Below are 12275 nucleotides of genomic sequence, written 5' to 3'. Positions count from 1 at the left end.
CACTGTCTGAAAGGGCGGCGGAAGCAGATTCAATAATAACTTCCAAAAGTGAATTGGCTAAATACTTAAACACAAAAATTGTAGGGTTATGGGGAAAGAGCAGAGGAGTGGGACTAATTCAATGGCACAGGCATGGGGGGCTGGATGGTCTTCTGTGCTCTGATTCTATGAACATTACGTAGCAAGTTCTGCCAGGTTTTATAATACACCCATCTTGTGGTACTTTTGCATCAATAAAAGCAAGTACAAGCTGCAGAATGATGTTCTCTGTGAAACTCTGGCAGTGTGCAGCTCATTTTGTTTTACCACTTTTTCTTGTTGCTTGTTCTCTCCAACACCGACCCCCCTTTTTAAAAAAAAAACACAAGAAAAACCAAGCACTGACCGATTTAATTATAAGCATAAAGTAATAAATAGGGTGTACTATAAAAAGGTTATTGACTGATCTACCCTTTTGTGTCATTATTGTCCTGCTGGGGATACAGGTAAAAAATGGTAACAGCTGAGAACAATCTTAGTTAGCATCAGAACATGACAATAGACTGCATGCCCGTTGTGATTCATTTCAGTAATGCTGTTTGAGTTTAAGCTGTGCAGTGCATACTTATGTGAGTACTGAACACGTTGAACTCTAAAAATAGTGCTATTGGAGCAATGGCAGTCTTGCAGTTCAACCACATGTCTGATACTACCGATAGTTGATGTAAAATGGTTTCTAGCTTGCAACCTAAATATTCCTAATGACCATGCCCCTTTGAAATGCTGAGCACAGATGCAGTGTCCAGAATGCAATCTGCTGTATCTTTTAACGAGAAGCCAATAACCTTCAAATAGTGCAGCAAATGCTGGTAAAGGGTATTCAAGGTTTCCATTGGGTGACTGTGGTTTCTAAAGGGACTGTTTAAATGTTGCATCCATGACCTTGGGATAATGGGAGTGGTTGAATTTTTAATGAGTCATTTTAGTTTCTTCTTGTTTTTAATAACAGTTTCTTTCTGGTTTTCTACAGGCTGCGCAGGTCGTGCTGATTTCTCTGTTTGAGCTGAATACTCCTGAGTTCACTATGTTACTTGGTGCCTTGCCAAAAACATTCCAAGATGGTGCCACCAAGCTCCTTCACAATCACTTGAAGAACTCCAGCAACACTAGTGTGGTACTTGGCACTTAACACTTTTTAATGCAATATTTAAATGATAATAGAAACATAAAAAAATAGGAGCAGGCGTAGGCCATTCGGCCCTTCGAGCCTGCTCCGCCATTCAATATGATCATGGCTGATCCTCTATCTCAATACCATATTCCCGCTCTCTCCCCATAACCCTTGATGCCTTTTGTGTCTAGAAATCTATCTATCTCCTTCTTAAATGGCCTCCACAGCTGTCTGTGGTAGAGAGTTCCACAGGTTCACCACCTTCTGAGTGAAGAAATTTCTCCCCATCTCAGTCCTGAATGTCCTACCCCGTACCCTGAGACTGTGACCCCTCGTTCTTGACACCCCAGCCAGGGGAAACATCCTCCCTGCATCCAGTTTGTCTAGCCCTGTCAGAGTTTTATATGTTTCAATGGAAAGCTAATGTGCATTACTGGAAAAATAAAGGGGTGTGGTAGTGTAGTGGATTAGTGACCTAGAGGTCCTGAGTTAAAATCCCAACAAGTTAAGAAATTGAATTCAATAAATCTGATAATTTGGGGGCTAGCGATAGAAAACTGCCAGATTGTTGTAAAAACCGACCTGGTTCACTAATGTCGTTCAGGAAAGGGTACCCGGCCTGGTGTACATGTGGCGCCAATCCCACACTACGTAGTTGACTCTTAATACCTCAGGGCACCTAGGGATGGACAATAAATACAGCCTGCCTGGTTTGCCCATATCACAAGAACAAATTAAAGAAATATGCAACAGGTTTACTTTGTAAACTGGGCAAATGGCACTATTGTAATAACCACTTGCAGTAAATGCCTTCATGTTTTTCTTTATTATACTCGTCTGTTTTGGCATAGTAGGACCTGACACAAGTTAGTGCCTTAAGAAGAGGAGGAAAAGAAGTTTGTTTTTTGTTTCTAAAACCCTTTTGAGATTTGTTCATCTCAAATGTTTAGATACATACAGGGAATTTGTATTTCACCAGTCTGTAAATCTAATTTTTACCAACCAGGCTATGTAGAACAATGGACAGTAGGAGTGAATTTTAAGCTAAGGCTATACAAAGCCTTGGTTAGACCACACCTGGAGTACTGTGTTCAGTTCTGGGCACCACACCATAGGAAAGATATATTGGCCTTGGAGGGAGTGCAGCGTAGATTTACTAGAATGATACCTGGACTCCAAGGGTTAAATTACGAGGAGAGATTACACAAACTAGGGTTGTATTCCCTGTAATTTAGAAGATTAAGGGGTGATTTGTTCGAAGTTTTTAAGATACTAAGGGGAACTGATATAGATAGAGAGAAACTGTTTCTGCTGGTTGGGGAATCTAGGGGACATAGGCTAAAAGTTAGAGCCAGGCCTTTCAGGAGTGAAGTTAGGAAACACTTCTACACACAAAGGGTGGTAGAAGTTTGGAACTCTCTTCCGCAAACAGCAGTTGATGCTGGGGGGTCCATTGTTGATTTTAAATCTGAGATTGATAGATTTCTGTTAACCAAAGGTATTGAGGGATATGGGCCAAAGGCGGGTCTATGGAGTTAGGTCGCAGATCAACCATGATCTCATTGAATGGCGGAACAGGCTTGAGGGGCTCAATGGCCTACTCCTGTTCCTACGTTCCTAGATGATTTTTTGATCATCCTCTGAAACCCGCACAAGATTAGATTACAGTTTTAAAATTGGTATCTGACGTATATTTCTGGGGGGGTTTTTCTCTCCCACTTTGTGCAGTTCAGATATTTTGATCTGGAGACTCTTATGATTAATCGTATGGGTAATTCAGTGATTGTAATTTACCACAGCGTTGCTCATGTTCTGGTTATCTTAGCTGACATCAGTGGAAGGATCTAATGATTCATACTTGCTGATATTAATTTTTGTTCTTGCAGAGTTCGCCTAGCAGCACAATGGGCCGCACGCCTTCGCGACACTCCAGCAGCCGCACAAGCCCTCTTACTTCGCCAACAAATTGTTCGCATGGTGGTCTTTCCCCGAGGTAACGATACATTCTCATTTTTAACTATCCGTAGCAAGTTTGTGATGTGTTTCTAGTTCCTGGGTAAAATCTTGTTATAAATAATTAAAATCCCAGAAATTTCCTGGCATTTCCTTGTCTTTGCGATCTTCAAAATGGGTAATGAGTCATAAATACCTTTTTTTTCAAACTTTCTTTCACATTTCATTTTTATCCCATCTGTTGCTCCCTTACCCTGCTGATTTTGAACAGGAACTACATGTGGTTTTCCACCGCAAATGCTAAGATCAGTCCTGTGAGGATGAATTTTTTTAACAGTAAGTTTGTGTCCCAGTCCCACCTTTCCTTTATTTCCTACTGCCCACCCCCTCCAAAATGTGGCAGGGGGCAAACCCTAAAGAATTAATCTATGCAAACCAATACCAAGTATAGGAAACTTTGGTTTATCCGGAGGTTGTATGGCCGGAAACTTTGCTCTAACGGCAGAAATCAGCAGCCGTTTTAGTTAGTTTTTTTTTCTTCTCCTAGCATTCTGTTAACAGGCAGGCTCTGGAAAGCGTCTTTGGAGCTTCGCAACAGCTTCAGAGACGCTTCAAGGTATGGGCCAAGTGTTTACGAGCTGTTGCTGAGCAACAGTGTTTGTTGTCAAATACGGAGATTTTCATCTCCGTATGCTTCAACGTTGACTTTGCATGTCCGGCACTTTTGATAGATCGGCAACACGCCGGTCCCGTCGGTGCCGGATATCAGAACTTTTCCTGTACCAGATCCTGTGTCATGCCCTTCCTTCATATGATTCAGTCCAAGCATTTCATAAAACATTATTCTATGGTGTTAAAGAGCTTTGCCGCACTGAAGAGGTATTTTCTGGCAATAAATAATGCAAGTGCCGTTGTTTGTAATCCAATAATGTTAAATATAAATAAACAAATTTTTAAAATGAGAAGAATCAAGATTACTTAGCAAAAATGCACTGAAAAAGAAATACTTTTTCTATGGGAAATGTGATGGCTTTAAACAGATTTCTTGGAGCTGGGTGTTCTCAGGAACTCAACAAGCTCCAAAACATCCTGAAAAGGTCATGAAGCTCTTTCAAATTATTCAGTTCATTGAGATTTGGTAAGAAGCAAATACGTACACCAAATTTATACAGTGCTTCCCTTTTTTTCCACTAATCAAACATTTTTTTCTTATTTAACCCAGTGTGTGCATGAAACCTTCCTCTCCCACCCCATGAAGCCATTTTCAAACTGCATTCACTAAAATGACACTTTTTTATTCCTGTTTCATAGTTCCTGGCATGAGCTTATATTTAAAAAAAAATTAAATGTTTGTTTCTGGGGAGGCATAAACAGATATGCTGATATGTACTATAGTCTTAATGCCATTAACATTGGTATTTCTGGCTTATTTCACATTTTAAAAGCATGGTTCTTGGATAAATTAGCATTATTGACTTCTGGTTGCAATGTAATACTGCTAGTTTGAGGAACCTCTGTATTAATAGAAACCCAATAACAAAATGGAACACTTCATCCTGGAAATAAATAGCATTGGCACTAAGGCGTTTGAAACGACTGTTGGTCACTGAGGAGTTTACCACTACTGTGTTGTTCCTGCCAACCTTGTGTAACTTGTAGTAAACAAATGGAAAGGGCAACTGCTGTGGTTTATATTCAGTGAAAATAACTGCATTTTTTTTAACTCAAAAGAGATGCAGTTATTGTGAAATTCTTGGTTGCGTGTCATTCTTTTGTGCACATAAATGTCAAGCAGTTCACAAACAGTGTCAAAGTATGCATACGCACTGTAATTTATACAGTAAAAACACAATCAAATTTTTCTAAACTTTCTTGATATCTGGTAACTTGTATAAGGAAATTCTCTCTTGCCACCTCTAGTTGTGTAATGTTAATGATACCAATAAATTGAAGCATGGAAGTCGGTGAAGTTAGGTGAGGCAGGGGGGAGACTTGATATGAGGTAAGATGTGGCCCGAGGAGTTCTGGGTGAGGGGGTTGAAACTTGTGTACGGTAGAGCTTGGGAAGCCGACCAGGAGTGTGGCGGAGGTTCCATGGCCAGAGGTGACAGTGGTGTGGATGAGAATTTCAGTGCTAGTGGTAGTGAAGTAAGGATGGAAACTGGTGATATTTTGGCAGAGAAATGGATGACCTTGGTAATGAACTGGTTGTGGGGTTTGAAGCTTCGTTCAGGGTTGAATGGACCCTGGCAAGCAGCCAGTTGGTATGGGGAATGGAATCGGCTTAGGGTGTGGAGATTCTGGCAGGATCTTAGAAGATGCACCACAGCAAGTTGGAATGCAGGTTTGCACTTACGATTATTCACAGAATAGATTCTGGATCTGGTAAGCCTTTCACGACAGAGGCATCAGTGGAGGGTGAAGTACTTCCTCACAAAGAAAGGGATAAAATTAGAGAGTCACTCCAACCTTGAACTTGCAGAGTTTTTTGCACGTGAATACATAACATTATCAAAGGGTTTGAAGTCCATCAACTGTTGCAGCAGAATTTAGGAAGTGATTTTTAAAATGGGGGCGGGTAGGGATGTACTCAATTGGACTCGAGCAGGGGTTTTCAAATTGTGAGGCACACTTTCCTAATGAGGCACTGTCCTGTACTCGGGAGATGCAAACAAGGACGGGTCACTTATGGGTTAGCTCTTACAAGGAAACAAGTTTGAATATAGAAAGTCTTGCTAAGACAAGGTCATGCAGTGGCCCAAAGTTTTAAAAGTAGCTTAACATGTGAATATGCAAGTTAATCAAAGTTGCCCAGTCTAGGAAATTACCGTGGCTGAAATGACAATTTAACTGCACTGCCAGCCCATTTGTTTAATATTTAAATTTGCTGAGGATTTATTTCTACTGTATTGAATTTTATGTATATGATTAGGTTTATCTGTCTTATTTTAGTTGCGTACGCTAATCTCCAGATGTACTTTTCCCCACAAGAATTGAAGCTTTCTTTGAACATGTTGCCCTACTTCAGAGCCATGGGACTTAAATAGATGACCTGAGTGCTGGCCAAGGAGACGTCATGTTTTTCTGAACAGGTGGGGTGAAGAGGGCACCAACTTGGACTTTATGGCTCCCTGAACTAGAGCAATTAAATTGGTCAACTTTCCAAGGCTGGACACTAGTGCCATCTTCCTGCAATAGGCCATCAGAGGACATGCTGTGCACAAAATGCTGACATTTAGTTGAGACCTTTGCATTGCAATTGCTGTTTAAGCAAAAGTGCTGACCATGAAGTCATTTTTATGATTGAGGCTCTGATTTCTGACCTAGGAAGTTGGTTGAAATACTGTAGTTAAGCAGGCCTTCTCGAATTTAAACTGTTCACTGTATATTTTAATAATAGACTGAGTTCTGTAATGTCGCATACTGAGATGTATTGAATTGGTATACTGAAAATAAGGACATTTTGTCATTTTGATTCTTCTAAAGTCATCCAATTCTCTGGTAGCACTGTTTAAAAGTTAAAGAAAAAGACTCTGGTATGTAAGGTGCAATATAAATGCAAGTTTTGCCAAGGTGTTTCACAACCAATGTATTTTTTTGAACTTTAGGTCACTATTGTATTGCAGACAAACGCAGCAGCCAATTTGCACTCGGACATGACCAGTTAATTTTATTTGGTGGTGTTAGGTTAGTGATGAATATTAGCCAGGACACCGGGAGATCTCCCTGCCATGGGATCTTGTACATCCACCTTAACGGGTAAATAAGGTCTCGGGTTAACATCTTATCCAAAAGACAGCATCTCCAGCAATGCAGCACTCCCTCAGTAATGCATTGAAGTGTGAGCACAGATTATGTGTTCAAATCCTGGAGTGGGACTTGAACCCAAAATTTACCGACTCGGCAAGAGTGCTACCACTGAGTTCGGCTGGCACCATATAACATTAAGGCCTAGAAATTCAGTTTGGGGCGGCCAGCTCGCTCGCGCCCAGTAAGTACCGCTGCGCGCGGAGCCACTTGCGCCCGCCGGAAATTCAGTTTCAGCGCCCCAACTCGAAGGCGGCCGCTATTCAAGGGTTTCGGCGCCCCAGCTTGGGGCGCTGAAACTGAATATCGGCGCGCTAGGTGCCGCAGCGCCACCCGCTGCGGAGCGGCAGGCTGCGGTACTGCAGGCCTTCCTCCCTCTCTTAAGGGGGAGGTGCCTGCAACAGCGAGATCGCCGCTCGCTAGTGCCGGCAAATGAGCCCGGCACCACGGAGAAGTGCCGGGCTCCCGGAAAACAGCCGGCAATGCCGCGGGGGGGCGGGGTGGAGGAGGCCGGGGAAGGAGGTGCGCCCTGCGGGCAGGTGGCCGCCGAAAAAGCGGCCGACCGCACCTCCGCCATAACTCGCCCCACTAACGCTACAGGACGGCCCCGTTTTCTGATCGCTGTTTGCGGCCGCTGCGGAAGAGGCGGCCGCAACTAAATATGGCGGTCGGGCCGGTAGCGGGGCACTGCGCACACCGATGACGTCATCGGTGGCGGCGCAGCGCTACTGGCTAACGCCGCCATTACCGCAGCGCTGAATATCGGCGAAAGCTCAGCAAGTGGCGCAAAAGCCCTCTTTGGGCGAAAACTGGGCGCAAAGCCTACTGAATTTCTAGCCCTAAATGTCTGAACTGTTAAAAGGATCAGAGAATTTAATAAAAGAATTCTGCACATTCCATTCTTCTAAAAATCCAGCTACCCAATACAGGGTGTGTTCATTTAGAAGGTTTGGAATATTTAAAGTATAATAATGTTCTGTATTATCTGAAGAACAGAGTGATATTTTCACATCGTTAATCATTTGACCCCCATCCAAGTGGGATATTAGTGATGTGAAAATTTCATTCTGTTTGTATTCTCTGAATGAAAATGTCTCTCTTTGCTCTGTTACAACTTATTAATGTTTTCCTTCACATTGTTTTAAATAGAGTCCAAAGATTAAATTGTTCCTTTTCATACCAAGTGACTTCTTGCATAAGGAGGTAGACAAGTTAATTTTACTGGATTTTCACATGATTCTGAAGTCTAAAAATCCACTTAAATATGATCACTAACCTAATTTGCAACGAGCCTGATGTTTTCCATTACTATGCCTGGAGTATTTCTCTTTTTTAGATGTACTTTGTGATGTATTGATTTTGAGTACATGGAGGTTTTAATCCATCCTAAATCCGAGAGTCCTAGGCCTAGAAATTGGGTTGAGGCGCCAAGTTCGCCTGGGCGCTGGTTTTTGCGCAGCGTTCGAAGCTGTAACAATCGTCAGAAATTCAGTTGAAGTGCCCCTACAGGGAGACTGGGCGAGGCTCGAGGCGCTCCGCGACCCTCTTAGGGCGCTGAAACTGAATATCGCAGCGCAACGTGCCGCAGCGCCACGGCACGCTGCGGTACTGCAGGCCTTCCTCCCACTGTTAAGGGGGAGGGGCCTGCAACAGCGCGAACCCCGATCGCGAGTGCTGGCAAAAGAGCCCGGCACCAAGGAGAAGTGCCGGGCTCTCGGTGAAACAGCCGGCAATGCCGCGGGGGCGGGGGGGAACCAGGAGGCCGGGGACGGAAGTGCTGGCAGGCGGCCGCCGAAAAAGCGTCCGCCCCGCACCTCCACCTTAATTTGCGCCTCTGCCGGCGCAGCAAGGCCCCGTGAACCGGGCGCGGGTAGCGAACAGTGCTACAGCAGCGTTCGCTACCAAATATCGCGTTCGGGGCGCTGCGCACACCGATGACGTCATCGGTGGCGGCGCAGCGCAAATGGCTGACGCCACCATTAGCGCCCCTGCTGAATATCGCGGAAGGCGCAGCCAGTGGCGCTACAGCCACTGACTGCCCCTTTAGGTGCTACTCACCCAATCTTTCCCCCCTAGTGAAATTAGTTTCCACAGCATCGACCCAGTTCCTTGCCGGGTCTGATCCAATGCACAGAACTGAATGTTTGATAACATTGGACGCTATAAGTCGGCATTTGTTCCAATCCCAGGCTCATCTTGAGACGATAATGGCCCAGAAATTCGGGAGGAGGAGGGAAAAGCCCATTCATAAGATTGACGGGCAGACCTGTCAGAACTTATAAATACTACGGGCCCCAAAATAGCAGTAAACCTTCAAATAATTTTTTTTTTTTTTTTAAATCACACTTTTTAAATAAACTATAAATTACATTAAATAACTATTTTAAACAATAATTTAAATTTCTGAATTTTTTTTTAAAATATTCTAACAGGGCTAAAAATAAACTTACCTTGCTTTAAAGTATTTAAAAATAATAAACCTGTGGGGAAAAATGTTCTAATTTTAATTAATTGACCACTTACCTTGCACAAAGCAGGCCTTACGCCTGCTTTTTAAATGTGTAAATCCTGCAGGCTTACCCTTCCGGGAAAACCTGGTGTGTGTGTGTGTATATCTATCTCTCTATCCATCTATCTATCTATAATAAGTTCAAAGCGCTCGCGCAGCCTGCTGCGCGTGCATTCGACCTCTGAACCCCTTCGTTCAGAGGTTCGGAGGTGCCGGTTTCCCGCGCATGTGCAGTGCATGCAGAAAACCGGCACTTCCATTCGGCCTACGGGTGAGTACCCCGTGCGGACTCGCCTGTGGAGACGCGAATTTCTGGGCCATTAGTTCACTGAAAAATATACTAGCGGCACACTATGTTACAGCTTGCCATAAACAGAGGGACAACCACTAAAGATAAGATAAGAGTATATATAAATTATATGAAAGTATATTTATACACTCAGGGATATATCTGTTTATACACTGTATGGATAGATCTGTATTTTTGTGAACAAACATGAATGTTTTCCGATGCTTTGGCAACATAAGATGTAACTTGTCATGCCAATAAAGCGATTTGAATTGAATTGAATTGACTGGGGGGAGAGAGAGACTGGGACTGTTGGATTTAGTTTTGGATTAGCATGGAGAGAGAGGGGGGGGAAGGAGCGCCTCAGCCTGGCCCGATCGACCCCTGCGAAGGATGGAAGAAGGCGAGCTCTCCTCCCTGTCCCACCCACCTCACTCTTTACCTCCCTCACGAGCGCGTCTCTCTCCCTGCCCCTGTCTCTCCCTGCTTTACTCGCCCTCCCTCCCCCCTCCCCCCCTCCCTCCCTCCCCCCTCCTCTCCCCCCTCCCCCCTCTCCTCTCCCTCCCTCCCCCTCTCCCTCCCTCCCCCTCGAGTAACGCCTAAGGAGCCTCAAAGAGCCTCTCCCTCCCTCCCCCTCTCCTCTCCTCCCTCCCCCCAAGTCCTCTCCCTCCCTCCCCCTCTCCTCCCTCCCTCCCGCCCTCTCCTCTCCCTCCCTCCCCTCTCCTCTCGCCCTCCCTCCCCCCTCTCCTCGCCCTCCCACCTCTCCTCAGCAGCCCTCCCCCCTCCTCCTCTCCCCTCCCTCCCCCACAAGAGAAGCAGCAAGACCCTCTCCCTCCCTCCCTCCAACCTCTCCCTCCCGCTCTCCCTCTCCCCTCTCCTCTCCCTCCCTCCCTCCCTCCATCCCCCCCCTCTCCTCTCCTCTCCCTCCCTCCTCCTCTCCCCCTCCCTCCTCTCCCTCCCTCCCCCCTCTCCTCTCCCTCCCTCCCCCCTCTCCTCTCCCTCCCTCCCCCCTCTCCTCTCCCTCCCTCCCCCCCTCTCCTCCTCTCCCCTCCCTCCCCCCTCTCCTCTCCTCTCCCCTCCCCCCTCTCCTCTCCCCTCCCTCCCCCCTCTCTCCCTCCCTCCCCCCCCTCCCTCCCCCCCTCTCCTCTCCCTCTCTCCCCTCTCCTCTCCCTCCCCCCCTCTCCTCTCCCTCCCCCTCCCCCCTCTCCTCTCCCTCCCTCCCCCCTCTCCTCTCCCTCCCTCCCCCCTCTCCTCTCCCTCCCTCCCCCCTCTCCTCTCCTCTCCCTCCCTCCCCCCTCTCCTCTCCCTCCCTCCCCCCTCCCTCTCCCCTCCCTCCCCCCGCTCCTCTCCCTCCTCCCCCTCTCCTCTTCCCTCCCTCCCCTCCTCTCCCTCCCTCCGCCCCTCTCCTCTCCCTCCCTCCCCCCTCTCCTCTCCCTCCCTCCCCCCTCTCCTCTCCCCTCCCTCCCCCCTCTTCCTCTCCCTCCCTCCCCCTCTCCTCTCCCTCCCTCCCTCCTCTCCCTCCCTCCCCCCTCTCCTCTCCCTCCCTCCCCCCTCTCCTCTCCCTCCCTCCCCCCTCTCCTCTCCCTCCCTCCCCCCTCTCCCTCCCTCCCTCCCCCCTCTCCTCTCCCTCCCTCCCCCCTCTCCTCTCCCCTCCCTCCCCCCTCTCCTCTCCCCTCCCTCCCCCCTCTCCCCTCCCTCCCCCCTCTCCTCTCCCTCCCTCCCTCCCTCCCTCCCTCCCCCCCCCTCTCCTCTCCTCTCCCTCCCTCCCCCCTCTCCTCTCCCTCCCTCCCCCCTCTCCCTCCCTCCCCCCTCTCCTCTCCCTCCCTCCCCCCTCTCCTCTCCCTCCCTCCCCCCTCTCCCCTCCCTCCCCCCTCTCCTCTCCCCTCCTCCCCCCTCTCCCCTCCCTCCCCCCTCTCCTCTCCCTCCCTCCCCCCTCTCCTCTCCCTCCCTCCCTCCTCTCCCTCCCTCCCCCCTCTCCTCTCCTCTCCCTCCCTCCCCCCTCTCCTCTCCCTCCCCCCTCTCCTCTCCCTCCCTCCCCCCTCTCCTCTCCCTCCCTCCCCCCCTCTCCTCTCCCTCCCTCCCCCCCTCTCCTCTCCCTCCCTCCCCCCTCTCCTCTCCCCTCCCTCCCCCCTCTCCTCTCCCCTCCCTCCCCCCTCTCCCCTCCCTCCCCCCTCTCCTCTCCCTCCCTCCCCCCTCTCCTCTCCCTCCCTCCCCCCTCTCCTCTCCCCTCCCTCCCCCCTCTCCTCTCCCCTCCCTCCCCCCTCTCCCCTCCCTCCCCCCTCTCCTCTCCCTCCCTCCCCCCTCTCCTCTCCCTCCCTCCCCCCTCTCCTCTCCCTCCCTCCCTCCTCTCCCTCCCTCCCCCCTCTCCTCTCCTCTCCCTCCCTCCCCCCTCTCCTCTCCCTCCCTCCCCCCTCTCCTCCTCCCTCCCTCCCCCCTCTCCCCCTCCCTCCCCCCTCTCCTCTCCCTCCCTCCCCCCTCTCCTCTCCTCCCTCCCCCCTCTCCTCTCCCTCCCTCCCCCCTCTCCTCTCCCTCCCTCCCCCCTCTCCTCTCCCTCCCTCCCCCCTCTC

At 48.6% G+C, this 12275-nt stretch overlaps 1 protein-coding gene across 15 annotated transcripts in view; it reads left to right on the top strand.

Annotated features, from left to right (window-relative positions):
* clasp1a (cytoplasmic linker associated protein 1a) overlaps positions 1–12275 on the top strand; it is a 362676-nt gene that overhangs the window by 279195 nt on the left and 71206 nt on the right. For all 15 annotated transcript variants that reach the window (XM_085986887.1, XM_085986895.1, XM_085986890.1 and 12 more), the window contains 2 exons: positions 1010–1153; positions 3037–3143. In XM_085986887.1, coding sequence (XP_085843013.1) covers positions 1010–1153; positions 3037–3143 — 251 coding nt within the window. The remainder of the gene's footprint in view (positions 1–1009; positions 1154–3036; positions 3144–12275) is intronic.

This window comes from Somniosus microcephalus, chromosome 4, assembly GCF_052327205.1.
Source record: "Somniosus microcephalus isolate GS21.2 chromosome 4, FLI_Smic_1.0, whole genome shotgun sequence".
Taxonomy (NCBI): domain Eukaryota; kingdom Metazoa; phylum Chordata; class Chondrichthyes; order Squaliformes; family Somniosidae; genus Somniosus; species Somniosus microcephalus.
Note: the sequence above shows the minus strand (reverse complement) of the source record. Positions and strands in the feature narration are given on the sequence as shown.